Raw genomic sequence first — 14,549 nt, forward strand, 5'->3', positions numbered from 1 at the left:
ATATTGTAATGTGTTTGTAGGGTATCAGCATAATTCAGTTTAATTCCTTCCTTCTTTTCCAGGTGAATTTGTGCTTTGACCAGTTTGTGTACAAGTTATCAGACCAGATCTTCGCCTACTACAAGGCCATGTCCGGCAGGTACGTATTGTACGGATAGGCATTTTGTAAACCAGTCTTCTTTAGGGTACATTTACACGACGTTCAGTATGTTGTCCGCATCCGTGTTTCCGCATTTCTAGTCCGCAAAAATATGAAGCTTGTACTACTGTTGTCCGCACAGATCAAGTCAATGGATCTGCAAATTGCCATCCGTTTTTTGCGGATCCATTTCCGTATTTTTAAAGGCCTTAATAATTCTTTTTTTTTTTTTCTCTCTCTTTTTTTTCCGTCCTTTTTTTGCGGACCGTAAAAAACGGAAGACATACTGAACACAAACGGAAGTCATTTGTCTGCAAAATGCGGACACACGGTTCCGTTATTTGAGGACCGCAAAACGGAAAGGATTACACATGGTCGTGTGAACGTACCCTAACAAAGACTGCTAGGGTTCACATGTGGGAGATTTTTTGCAGAAATTTCTGCAACTTTTGTATAGAACTCATTTTCAGTTTCATAAATTTCTGCAATAAATCTGCTCTATGTGGCTATACCCTTAATGGGGTTGTCCGGGTTCAGAGTTGAACCTGGACATGAGGTCCCCTTCACTCATTTACCATGTCTGAGTGGAGCATCGGAGCATTTCTTGCTTTGATGCTCCCCCTTTGCCATGTGCTGCAGAGTGACGTACCCAGCTTTTTCTCAGTATGCTAGGTGGTGGCTTCCGTCTAGCAGTGATCCCGGTCACACGTCACAGTCACTAATGGGCGGTCTTTAGCCCTGCACTAGCCTGTAAATCAGCCTAGGGCAGCGCCCATTTGTGCCGGTGACGTCAGGGGGATGGATCACTGCTAAGACGGAAATCTCCACCAAGCAAACCCATGTGAAGCCAAGTATGCCACCAGTAATAAAGAAAAAGCTCTGATACTCCATTCATACATGGTAAATGAGTGAAGGGGAGCTTATGTCCGGGTTCAGCTCGGAACGCGAACAACCCTATTAAATAACAGTTGTAATGATTCAAAGCAACTGGACTTGTATTTTCTCTTGAAAACATTTCGCTAGTCATTTGACTGATTTACTCAAGTAGAAGGACTTGTGCAAGAGATCTTCAGCATTAAATACTGACGACTAAGGCTTCAGTCAGCATAATGGGCCTCTTTATCAAAACTGTCTAACAGGAAAACGGTTTTAGTTGCCCATAGCAACCGATTGGAGTTCACCTTTCATTTCTTAATGTGGGGAATTTCTTGTCATTCTAATTGAGAAAGCCAGTCAGATGACTAGCGAAACGTCTTCAAGAGAAATCTAATAAGACCAGTTGCCGTGACTTACTATTACTGATATACCATGACCTGGATGAATGAGTACCTTCACGGACACTATACCCTTAAAATAAGTGGTATTGGGTGTTTATACCATACATTGTCCATTGCCATGAAGTAAAAAATTTTTTTTTTCCAGTGTACTGCTGGATAAACGTTTCCGGGCGGAATGTAAGAACTATGGAGTGATCATCCCATACCCACCATCCAATCGCTACGAGACATTGCTGAAGCAGAGACATGTACAAGTGTGTAATACTTCATCTGTTTATATAATCCTTCTAATGCTAATGTCATGGGCAACATTTTTCACGTGTAGGATATTATACAGTATAAGGGCTCATGCACACGACCATATGCCCTCCGAGACATACGGTCCGTGAGCGGGCCATATGTCCAGGAGCGGCATACATTGTGCGCACGGGAGCGCACAGCATCATAGGTTACTATAATGCTGTGAGCATCGGGCCTCCCGCGGGGCTATTTTCCCGCACTTATATGACCACTCAACCTATGATGCTGTGCACTCCCGTGTGCACGATGTATGCCGCTAATATGGCCCTAATAGTTATGTATTTCTTTACCTGAAATACTATATTCCTATTTCTGTCTTTCTTGCAGCTGTTAGGAAGATCTATTGACCTGAACAGGCTGATCACTCAGAGAATCTCAGCCGCTATGTACAAATCTTTGGATCAGGCAATCAGTCGCTTTGAGAGTGAAGATCTGACATCTATTGTGGTAAGTGTAAACTGAAAGCACTAATACAAGTTTAGGCCCATTAGGCCAGACAGAGACGACTCTCTGCGTGTGGCAGTGTGGGTTCCTCTTCTGACCTCTGCTCCTCCGACAGGATCGCATGGCATTATAATGATTCTGGGTAGCCATCTTATATGCTTCTGGCATATGTAAAAAAAAACTGTGAACTCTCATCTTCCTGAAGCCTGGGTCGCCTATGATATAGATGGACACTGTTATTACCACTACTCTTTGAGACCAGCTATAAAAAGGTCATAAAAGCTATACCAGGCCCAGCTCATCCTGTCCGGTAAGATAAGATCAGCTCGCTGTCAAGCCTGGCTGGAGCGTGACGTCATTAATTTCCAGGTCTGGTTTGAGGAGAGCTAATAGCCCTTAATTAGCTCGGGGTATAAAACCAGTCCACTTTCATATTTCATTTATGAATCAACTTATGCCCTTTCTGACACCAGATCCAGGCTCTACAGAGTATTGTGGTTAATTGGGTATCAAATATGACTAGAGGATGTGATTCCTTAGCTGACCTATGGGTGGTAGAAGAACTACAGGTCCCAGCATTACCGTGTGTGGTCTCATTCTGTATGTAAATAAATAAGGATCGCAAATATGTATTCTGTATAAAAATATGCCGATGTATCAAGGAGATACGGGCTTAAGTATAATCCTCATTGTAGGAACTGAACTTTGATGGGGTCATAAAACACTTGGGGGCTTCACAGTCCCTCTGCTGCCATTAGCTGACAGGAGTAAGTCTCCTGCCCATGGGAGAGTTCATAAAAATCCATGCACAAGGACAGAGGAGAGAGACCCATGGAACATCACCAGACACTTAATTGGACATTGACAGCATATCCCTGTATCAGAAGAACTTTGAGGGTCTCCCCTGATACATACTGAAAAGGGGTTTGCAAGGATTCAAAAAGAACATATGAACGACCATCTGAAACCCTCCAGAGAAACTAAGTATTCTTTCATCTTTTTCCCTTTCATTTGAACTGTCGTGATTATTTATATTGTTATTATTATTCTGTAGATTTATAGTCATTTTCATTAGACTTGTATGCACTGCTTTTTACCGCTTATTAAAGATTATAATATCTAAATAGCCAAGTCTTCCATATTCTAAGCTGCTGAACAACGTACCTTGCCTTTGAAGAGACGTTACCAGATAGTTAGTTAAATTGCATTTAGGAATTGTAGCTGGGGGTGATTGACTGCGGTTGGTCAGTAAGTGATATCCGGTTCATCCACTGATCTGTGTGATAGTGAAGGACCCGGATAGTCGGCTCGTGGACCGGGAACCCACGTGGTGGCAGTTACCGAAGTGTAGTGGGGGGGTGCTAGCCGAATGGTAATACCCCGGTCACGTGAGGTCTCTGTGTGTACGCAGACTCCGTCACAGACCACGGATCCGCTCGCCTCCGCACGGCCAGGCGGACACCCGAACGCTGCTTGCAGCGTTCAGGTGTCCGCTCACTGAGCGGAGCGGAGGCTGAGCGCTGGCAGGCGGATGCATTCTCAGTGGATCCGCCTCCACTGAGAATGCATTAGGGCCAGACGGCTGCGTTCAGGGCCGCTCGTGAGCCCCTTCAAACGGAGCTCACGAGCGGACACCTGAACGCAGGTGTGAAAGGAGCCTTATTCTATATGAACACACTTGTAATTCGTACTGTGTGCAGGCACCCTTAGGCCCCTTGGGAACGCACAAATCCGCATGAATTTCCGTGCGTATTTATTTGCCTTTCTGCAGCATATCCGCACCTAAATCCACAATTAGACATTGTGGAAAAGGTGAAATCAACAGCTAAAACCGCAAACATAATTGACATGATATAGAAAATACTGGGCACTCTCTCTGTAGGCAGAACCATGCGATTAGAGGAAATATGCCAATATGTAATGGATAGGTTTCTTAACATATAAGAATAGCCATACAATTCATACACATATACAAATAAAAATATCCCCAAAATTAAGCGCATACATCTAATACATATAAGAATGGGACGACCTTAAAATTAATATATGAGGTTAAAGCTAAAATACTTAAATAGTGGATAAATATCAGTGCAACAATATAATGGTTTTGCGGCTCAAACCAGTTGAATCACTGTACTTTGATATTATAGAAGCCGTTGGAATGTAGTTTGGGAGCTTAATGTGTCTCCAGTATTCACTTAGTTGATGAATTTAGATCCGCTGCTGAGGACAAAGTTACTAAGTCTCTGAATGGACAATTCGCAATGAGTGTTTAAAGCGGCGTCCCGCTATTACTCACTGCTCGATGGTTGCTGTTACAGCCTTCCACTGCTGAAGTTCCAGTTCACTGTGTTTGATGAAAGTTTCTTCCCAGGTTGTTTCTGCCATCGGACTGACCACTGAGGAAGGGGCAACGTCAAGCCCCGAAACGCGTTTGGTCCAAGACCCCCATTTTTACCTATATGAACTTGTGTTGAATATATATGCAAAGTATCCCAGGTTGATCTTGAAGAAGACCGGAGTATCTTGTAAGTAACAAGGACCTGGCACGCTGACTAATTAAGATCGCAGCACGAGGATATTGCGCATCGTGACTGCAGACGGAATCCAGCGTGGAAGCAGGTAACCAAAGGCTCGGAGGACATCGGCTCTTCAGTGTTACGGAGCGGTGCCCAGAGCTATACAGACCGGTGGCAGAAACAACCTGGGAAGAAACTTTCATCAAACACAGTGAACCGGAACTTCAGCAGTGGAAGGCTGTAACAGCAACCATCGAGCAGTGAGTAATAGCGGGACGCCGCTTTAAACACTCATTGTGAATTGTCCATTCAGAGACTTTGTCCTCAGCAGCGGATCTAAATTCATCAACTAAGTGAATACTGGAGATACATTAAGCTCCCAAACTACATTCCAACGGCTTCTATAATATCAAAGTACTGTGATTCAACTGGTTTGAGCCGCAAAACCATTATATTGTTGCACTGATATTTATCCACTATTTAAGTATTTTAGCTTCAACCTCATATATTAATTTTAAGGTCGCCCCATTCTTATATGTATTAGATGTATGCGCTTAATTTTGGGGATATTTTTATTTTTATTTGTATATGTGTATGAATTGTATGGCTATTCTTATATGTTAATAAACCTATCCATTACATATTGGCATATTTCCTCTAATCGCATGGTTCTGCCTACAGAGAGAGTGCCCAGTATTTTCTATTTCACAGTTTAAATTTTTAGAGGAGGGGCGAATCCTCTTTACTGTGAGCACCTCCTTCTGTGGTTTCCTCCACTCCTGTGCGTCTCATATTTCACTTTTATAATTGACATGATATTTATTTTGAAATCAACATGGCAGGTCAATATGGCAGGTCAATTTCCGCATAGAAAAAAAATGCAAAGTGAACATGAGATTTGTGTAATTTCGTACACTTTGCTGGTACTGTAATACGCTGCCGTTTTTCTGCACAGGAATCTGTGCGGAAAATCCGCACAAATTCCGTAATGCATGCAGGTGGCCTTAGGGTTCCTACTAACGTGAAATTGGACTGGCAGTAAAGAAACAACTGTAAAAAAAACACCATAGGAACCCCTTTCGGGTTTTTTTTTGTGCAGCATGCAGTTTATATGACTTTTTTTGTGGCATGTAAACAATTTTTGCCCCTACAGAGAATGAGTTTTTGAAATCCCAGAAAAAAAACGACAAAAGCTTAAAGAGGACCTGCCCCTTCTCCTGACATGTATTTGTCACGGAAGGTGTGCAGGAAACTAGAAAACACAAAATGAATATACGACTGACTGGATCCAAAACTAAGGAACAAAAAGGGAGAGCCCTGCATCAGAACTGGCTCTCTCCCTGACTGCTCAGCCTATGCGAAAATCCCAATGGTAGATGATCGCATATCCTCGTACCTCGACTGTATAACACCTGAACACCCTATAATAGTGAGGGGACACGACCACTGGCTCCCTACTCTAGATACGGAGGGAGTCAGGGTCACCTGGGATCCAGCAAACAGAAAGACACAAATAAATGAACAAAACTTATCTTGTAGAAGACTCAGAAGTAGGAACCGCACACACTCCAGGAAGTTGTATAAACCGCAAAGTGATGCACTATGGGAAAAGGATTTAAAGGGATGCAATCAGTGCAACTACATGACAGCTGAGAGAGGCTAACGAGATGAGAAAATGAAAGCAAAACAAAGGATGAGGTTCTAGACGTCTGTCAGAGCTTCTCAGATGTCTGGTGGTGACAGTACCCCTCCTTCTACGAGTGGACTCCGGACACTCAGAGCCCACCTTCTCAGGATGGGACCTATGGAAAGCCCTGATGAGACGAGTGGCCTTAATGTCTGTCACTGGGACCCACATCCTCTCCTCAGGACCATAACCCTCCCAATGAACGAGGTACTGGAGAGAACCGCGGACAACACGAGAATCCACAATCCTAGAGACCTGAAATTCAAGATTACCATCAACCACAATCGGAGGAGGAGGCAAAGACGAGGGTACAATGGGTTGGACATAAGGTTTTAATAAGGACTTATGAAAAACATTATGGATCTTCCAAGTCTGAGGAAGATCAAGACGGTAGGCAACAGGATTGATGACGGACAAGATTTTGTAAGGCCCAATAAACTTAGGACCCAACTTCCAGGAGGGAACCTTCAATTTGATATTCTTAGTAGACAACCACACCAGATCACCAACATTCAGGTCCGGACCAGGCACACGTCTCTTATCCGCCACACGCTTATATCTCTCACTCATGCTCTTTAGATTATCCTGAATCTTTTGCCAAATAGATGACAAAGACGAGGAGAATCTGTCCTCATCAGGTAAACCAGAAGACCCCTCTCCCGAGAATGTCCCAAACTGCGGATGAAACCCATATGCACCAAAAAATGGTGACTTATCAGAGGACTCCTGACGACGGTTATTTAAAGCAAACTCAGCAAGAGACAAAAAAGAACACCAATCCTCCTGATTCTCCGCCACAAAACAGCGCAGATATGTCTCCAGATTCTGATTGACGCGCTCTGTCTGGACATTCGACTGCGGGTGGAAAGCAGAAGAGAATGACAACCGAACCCCCAAGCGAGAACAGAAAGCCTTCCAGAATCTGGAAACAAACTGCGTGCCCCTATCAGAGACTATGTCTGAAGGAATACCATGCAATTTGACAATGTGATCAATAAATGCCTGCGCCAGCGTCTTAGCATTGGGCAAGCCAGGAAAAGGGATGAAATGCACCATTTTGCTAAACGGTCCACCACCACCAGAATCACAGTCTTCCCCGAGGAACGAGGCAGGTCTGTAATGAAGTCCATGGACAGATGTGTCCAAGGACGGGAAGGAATGGGTAAGGGAAGGAGAAGACCTGATGACCGTGAATGAGGGACTTTGGCACGAGCGCAGGTCTCGCAGGCTGCCACAAAACCCTCAACCGACTTACGAAGCGCCGGCCAGCAGAATCTCAGAGCGATGAGATCCACTGTGGCTCTTGCCCCCGGGTGCCCAGCAAGGACAGTATCGTGGTGTTCCTTAAAAATCTTGTGTCTTAAAGCGAGAGGCACAAACAACCTCCCAGGAGGACAAAGATCAGGAGCCTCTGACTGGGCTACCTGAACCTCTGCCTCTAATTCAGGATAAAGAGCAGAGACCACCACACCTTCAGCCAAAATGGGACCCGGGTCTTCAAAATTCCCACCTCCCGGAAAACAACGTGACAGGGCATCCGCCTTCACATTCTTAACCCCAGGGCGGAACGTGACAACAAAATTAAACCTGGAAAAGAACAAAGACCATCTGGCCTGTCTCGGGTTCAGACGCTTGGCTGACTCCAAGTAGGCCAGATTCTTATGGTCAGTAAACACGGTAATAGGGTGTCTGGCTCCCTCTAGCCAATGGCGCCATTCCTCAAAAGCCAATTTGATGGCCAACAACTCCCTATCTCCCACATCGTAATTTCTCTCTGCGGAGGAGAGTTTCTTCGAGAAAAAGGCACACGGTCGCCATTTGGCAGGAGAGGGACCCTGAGACAAGACCGCACCCACACCCACCTCAGAAGCATCAACCTCAACTATGAAGGGTAGAGAAATATCAGGTTGTACCAAGATGGGAGCGGAAGCAAAACTCTCCTTGATATTAGAAAAGGCCTTACGCGCCTCTACCGACCAGGAGGAAAAATCTACCCCCTTTCTAGTCATATCAGTGAGTGGTTTAACAACAGAGGAATAATTCAAAATAAACTTCCTGTAATAATTGGCAAAGCCCAAAAAACGCATCAGCGCCTTCTGATTCTCAGGAAGCTCCCACTCAAGCACAGCGCGGACCTTCTCGGGGTCCATGCGAAAACCAGAAGCGGAGAGAAGAAACCCCAGAAATTGAATTTCTGGAACTGCAAACACACATTTCTCCAGTTTAGCGTACAATTTATTCTCCCGCAGGATGAGCAAAACCTGACGTAAGTGTTCCCTATGAGTTTTGAAATCAGGAGAAAAAATCTAAATGTCATCCAGATACACTAATCCAAATTTCCCCATTAAATGATAAAAAATGCTGTTCACAAAATGCTGAAAGACGGCTGGAGCATTCATCAAACCAAAAGGCATAACCAAATTCTCGAAATGGCCCTCAGGGGTATTGAAGGTCGTCTTCCATTCGTCTCCTTCTCTGACCCTGACCAGGTTGTATGCCCCTCTTAGATCCAACTTGGAAAAAACTTTAGCCCCAACAATCTGGTTAAACAGGTACGGGATCAAAGGAAGCGGATAAGGGTCACGAATTGTGATACTGTTCAGCTCCCTGAAATCCAGACAAGGTCTTAAAGAACTATCTTTTTTCTTAACAAAGAAAAAACCAGCGGCAACAGGTGACTTCGAGGGTCGTATGTGTCCCTTTCTCAGACTCTCAGAGATATAAGCACGCATAGCGACCCTTTCAGGTTGGGAGAGATTGTATAAACGAGATTTAGGCAGCTTGGCGCCTGGGATGAGATTAATAGGGCAATCGTACTCCCTGTGCGGGGGCAAGTCCTGAACACCACTCTCAGAGAAGACATCCGAAAATTCAGAGAGAAAAGATGGTACAGTCTTAGTAGAAACCTCAGAAACAGATGTCGTGAGGCAATTCTCTCTGCAAAAGTCACTCCAACCATTTATTTGCCTCGCTTGCCAATCAATGGTGGGGTTATGTTTAGTGAGCCAGGGTAGCCCCAACACTAGAGGAGTAGGCAACCCGCTAAGGACGAAACATGACAAATCCTCAACATGAGCATCACTCACAATCAAACGGATATTGTGAATTATGCCCTTTAATGATTTCTGAGAAAGTGGAGCGGAATCAATAGCAAAAACAGGTATATCCTTTCCCAAAGTGCATACCTGGAAACCATGAGTTATAGCAAATTGATTATCAATGAGATTGACAGCTGCTCCACTATCTACAAAAATCTCACAAAAAATGTTCTTGCTCTCTAGCGCCACCCTGGCAGGTAGGACAAAACGGGAACTACAAGCAAACGGAAAACCTTTTCCGCATCAACCTTGCCAATGGTAACAGATGGAACATTTTTAAAGGATTTTTTCCTTTTTGTTTCTTTATTACTCTCAAAAAACTGCCTGAATCTCCTAGAGGGACAAACATTTGCCAAATGATTTATACCTCCACAACAGAAACAAACCTTCCCATGAGGGCTGAATCTTCTATTGTTAGAGGCAATCAAACCCAGCTGCATGGGCTCCTGCTCAGAAAGGGTTGACAGCGACTGAGACCCCTGTGCACAGAATGAGACCGCCGCACTGTCGTGGGATTGAGTATGACAGGAAGGAGTGATCTCTCCTCTCTCTCTAAGACGCCTGTCAATACGAACGGCCCGAGACATGGCAGAGTCCAAGGAGGTAGGCCTCTCATGAAAGGCAAATGCATCTTTTAATCCCTCTGAAAGACCATGGCAAAATTGACTTCGGAGTGCAGCATCATTCCAACCAGTATCAGCTGCCCATCTCCGAAATTCTGAATAGTATATCTCTGCGGATTGTTTACCCTGACATAAAAGACGTAGTCTAGACTCAGTCAGAGCAACACGATCCGGATCATCATATATCTGACCCAGGGCTAAAAAAAAATCATCCACTGAACGGAGGGGCCGTGCCCCCACCGGCAGCGAAAAGGCCCAGGACTGAGCGTTATCCCTGAGCAGCGATATGATGATCCCCACCCTCCGTTCCTCATCACCAGAGGAATGGGGAAGTAGGCGAAAATTGAGTTTGCAAGCCTCTCTAAAACGCACAAAATTCTCACTACCCCCGGAGAACGTATCCGAGAGCGAGATCTTAGGCTCAGAACAAGCTCCATCAACGCAAGCTGAACCGGTCACTTGAAACTGAGAAAGAGTCTTACGGAGATCTGCTACCTCCAATGAAAGACCCTGCATGCGTTCAGTCAAAAGTGAAACCGGATCCATGCTTGAGACGGTTTTGGCGGTTTATAATGTCACGGAAGGTGTGCAGGAAACTAGAAAACACAAAATGAATATACGACTGACTGGATCCAAAACTAAGGAACAAAAAGGGAGAGCCCTGCATCAGACCTGGCTCTCTCCCTGACTGCTCAGCCTATGCAAAAATCCCAATGGTAGATGATCGCATATCCTCGTACCTCGACTGTATAACACCTGAACACCCTATAATAGTGAGGGGACACGACCACCGGCTCCCTACTCTAGATACGGAGGGAGTCAGGGTCACCTGGGATCCAGCAAACAGAAAGACACAAATAAATGAACAAAACTTATCTTGTAGAAGACTCAGAAGTAGGAACCGCATGCACACACTCCAGGAAGTTGTATAAACTGCAAAGTGATGCACTATGGGAGAAGGATTTAAAGGGATGCAATCAGTGCAACTATATGACAGCTGAGAGAGGCTAACGAGATGAGAAAATGAAAGCAAAACAAAGGAACCTCAAGGAGGAGGTTCTAGACGTCTGTCAGAGCTTCTCAGATGTCTGGTGGTGACAGTATTCCCCATGTAACAACAATTCTGGAGCATCTATTCCTATGGTTCTATGTTGTACTAGAAGTTATGAATGAACTGCTAGCAGTCTGCAGTAAGGGTACAGAGGGGAGGTAACTAGTTGGGGGTGTACCTGCACAGTCTTACTCTATCCAATCAGTGCTGCCATTGTCGGACTGTGCAGGTACACCCCCCCCCCCCCAAACTGGTTACCTCCCCCTCTGTACCTCTGCAGACGGCAAGCAATTCATTAATAACTTCTAATAGAAATAATAAAGGAATGGCACAACATAGAGACATAAGAATAGAAGCTCTGGAATTGTTATTGCATGGGGAATGCATGGAGCTATTAAAACAGGCATGTCAGGAGAGGTGACAGGTCCTCTTTAAAAATGTCCAAAAAACACACCGCCTAATTAACAAAAAGGTCAGTAGCAAAAAAAAGTTTGTGTCCTGTTTCATTTTTCCAATAGGCCTTTCACTAATATCTGGAGCTGGTGTTTTGTTTTGTTTTTAAACATACCTAAAAACGGCAGGTGAATTAACTCCACTATAAAACCATATAAGTGCTTAAATATGCAAGTGTGAACCCAACCTAAAGAAGTTTCCGGTTTTCGACAGCCTCCTTTTTTCAGAATTGTTGTTGGAAAAAAATAATAATCAAAGGGTGTGTTGCAGCTGAGATCTCAGCAATCAGCTTTAGGCCTCATGCACACAACCGTTGTTTTATTCCATGTCCGTTGTGCCGTTTTTCATGATTTTCTGTGGACCCATTGACTTCAATGGGTTCGTTGAAAACTCGGCTAATGCACCGTTTGTCATCCGCGTCCGTGATCCGTGGTTCCAGTCCGTCAAAAAAATATAACCTGTCCTATTATTTTCGCGGAAAACGGTTTGCGGACCCATTCAAGCCAATTGGACCGCTAAAAAACACGGACGCACACAAGATTGTCGTCCGCGTCCGTTTTTTTCCTATCATTTGCATGGCAAACCTGTCTTAGATTTTTTTTTTACTTTCCTTCATGTCTGGTGATCCTCCAAAAATAAAGGAAGACACACGGAAACAAAAATGGAAATGGATCACGGAACAACGGAACCCCATTTTGCGGAACGGAACACAACAACGGTCGTGTGCATGAGGCCTTAGGTCTAGTGCACATGAACGTATTTTTGGTCCGCAACCGATCTGCATCCGTATGTCCATTCCGCGGCCCTTCAAAAAAATTGTCCTTTTCTTGTCCATATTACAGACAAGGATAGGAAAGTTCTATAGAGTGCAGGACGTTCTGTTCTGCAAAATGCGGAACACATGCAGCTGGTATCCGTGTTTTGGGGATCTGCAATTTGCGGACCGCAAAAACTGCAACTGTGCATGAGCCCTTAATCTGTTGGAAACCCTGTCAGAATGGTTTTAGTCCCACTGCAGCACCATAGCAGGGGAAATGAAGTATTGCCTTTTTCCCATTTTGATATCTATTATATCTGCAGTACAATATAGTAAAATTTCAAAAATGGTACGCTCACAAAAATACTCCTGTGCTGGATTTCCTCTCCTGACATGTCTGTTTTAGTAAATACTTGTATTCTAGAGCATCTTTACTTAGAACTTGTATAGTGTGTATCTACACATTCTGACACTAACAGCACTGATTGGACATCAAACACACTCTACTGGCAGATGGGAACGGTCGTGCACAATTATCAACTTATTCATACATATGCAGGAGGAATAACAATGCAGAGTTTAAGAAGAGATGCAAAAATTATTTTAGCACAAATGGAAGTGGTTACTAATGCAGACATGTCTTAGTCATGACTGATCCTCTTTAAAGGACTCATGAGCTCCAGCATGGGTGGTGTGGCACTATCATGGACAGATCCAACAGAATGTTATAAAATAACTACTTTTGTAGTGTTATTTTTTTTTTATAATTGCTATGGGCAACTCATTGTTTTCCCTTACCACATCTTTCATAACCATCACTGACAATAACCTCCTCGCCCGTGTTCTTGTCTTCAGGAACTGGAATGGCTTCTTGACATCAATCGCCTGACACACAGACTACTTTCTAAGCACTTAACATTGGACAGCTTTGACGCCATGTTCCGAGAGGCCAATCACAACGTATCTGCTCCATATGGAAGAAACACATTGCACGTCTTTTGGGAGCTCAACTTTGACTTCTTGCCCAACTATTGCTACAATGGTTCAACCAATCGGTGGGTTAAATACTCCTGAGGTCACAGCCTTATTTACACTGTACATAAGGACGAATTGTACCGCTTGGAATATAGCATATAGAATATAGCGTTATCTGTTTAACCTTTTTACATCTTTTTCAGGTTTGTCCGTACAGCTATCCCTTTCACACAGGAGCCACAGAGAGACAAGCCAGCCAATGTACAGCCTTATTATCTGTATGGATCAAAGGTAAGTGTCTTCTAGTATAGAAGTCGGTCTGCAACAAGGACCGCCATGATTGTCTGCCTTCTCTCTACAGGCTGCTACGATCATACCCCTTTATGACTTAATTCTCACCCTTTTGCTGCTTCAGACTGTGTCCTTACAGTAATATTCTTGTTTTCCATATTATTAGAGACTAGTTTAATCATTACTGTATCTTATTACAAAAAACTAATCGACTTTACATTGAGGTGTGACTGGTGTTTTTTCAACCTTCTTCTGTAGCCTCTCAATATAGCCTACAGCCACATATATAGTTCATACAGAAATTTTGTCGGTCCGCCACACTTCAAAACAATCTGCCGCTTGCTGGGTTATCAGGGGATTGCTGTGGTGATGGAGGAACTATTGAAGATCGTCAAAAGTCTGGTAAGATGGGGCTAGTTTATGGTTGAATGTACTCGAGATAAGATTAAACCCTAACGCTGGGTTCAGACCTGAGCGTTCGCGATGGAGCGCTCTGTATGCGCGATTGTACGGGCGTTTGCAATCGCGCATACAGAGACAAGCGAATGCCCATTGTCGCGCGTTCCCGCTGAAGTCTATGTACGGGAACGCGCGACAAGACGCCCCAAAGAAGCTCATGTACTTCTTGGGGCGTCGGGCATTTTACAGCGCGATCGTACGCGCTGTAAAACGCTCAGGTGAGAACCATTCCCATAGGGAATCATTGGTTCTTGCCTGTTGAGCGTTTTACAGTGCGTAGGAACGCGCTGTAAAACGCTCAGGTGTGAACCCAGCCTCAATTACTAAATTATACTGTTCTCGGGGCTCTTCTAGGCAGCTTGTAGTACCATTATTTGATCTCATCATATGTCAGTGGTCTCCAATTTGTGCCTTTCTGGCTGATGCAAAACCACAATATCCAGAATGCTTAGACAGCTGTCAGGAAATGCTGGGAG

The 14,549-nt window shown here is 44.3% G+C and overlaps 1 protein-coding gene across 2 annotated transcripts in view; it reads left to right on the forward strand.

The window, feature by feature from the left end:
• The window catches only part of CYFIP2 (cytoplasmic FMR1 interacting protein 2), a 110,728-nt gene that overhangs the window by 76,420 nt on the left and 19,759 nt on the right, over positions 1-14,549 (forward strand). For both annotated transcript variants that reach the window (XM_044281251.1, XM_044281250.1), the window contains exons 20-25: positions 63-139; positions 1,562-1,670; positions 2,044-2,163; positions 13,204-13,403; positions 13,527-13,614; positions 13,873-14,016. In XM_044281251.1, coding sequence (XP_044137186.1) covers positions 63-139; positions 1,562-1,670; positions 2,044-2,163; positions 13,204-13,403; positions 13,527-13,614; positions 13,873-14,016 — 738 coding nt within the window. The remainder of the gene's footprint in view (positions 1-62; positions 140-1,561; positions 1,671-2,043; positions 2,164-13,203; positions 13,404-13,526; positions 13,615-13,872; positions 14,017-14,549) is intronic.

This window comes from Bufo gargarizans, chromosome 2, assembly GCF_014858855.1.
Source record: "Bufo gargarizans isolate SCDJY-AF-19 chromosome 2, ASM1485885v1, whole genome shotgun sequence".
NCBI classification, from domain to species: domain Eukaryota; kingdom Metazoa; phylum Chordata; class Amphibia; order Anura; family Bufonidae; genus Bufo; species Bufo gargarizans.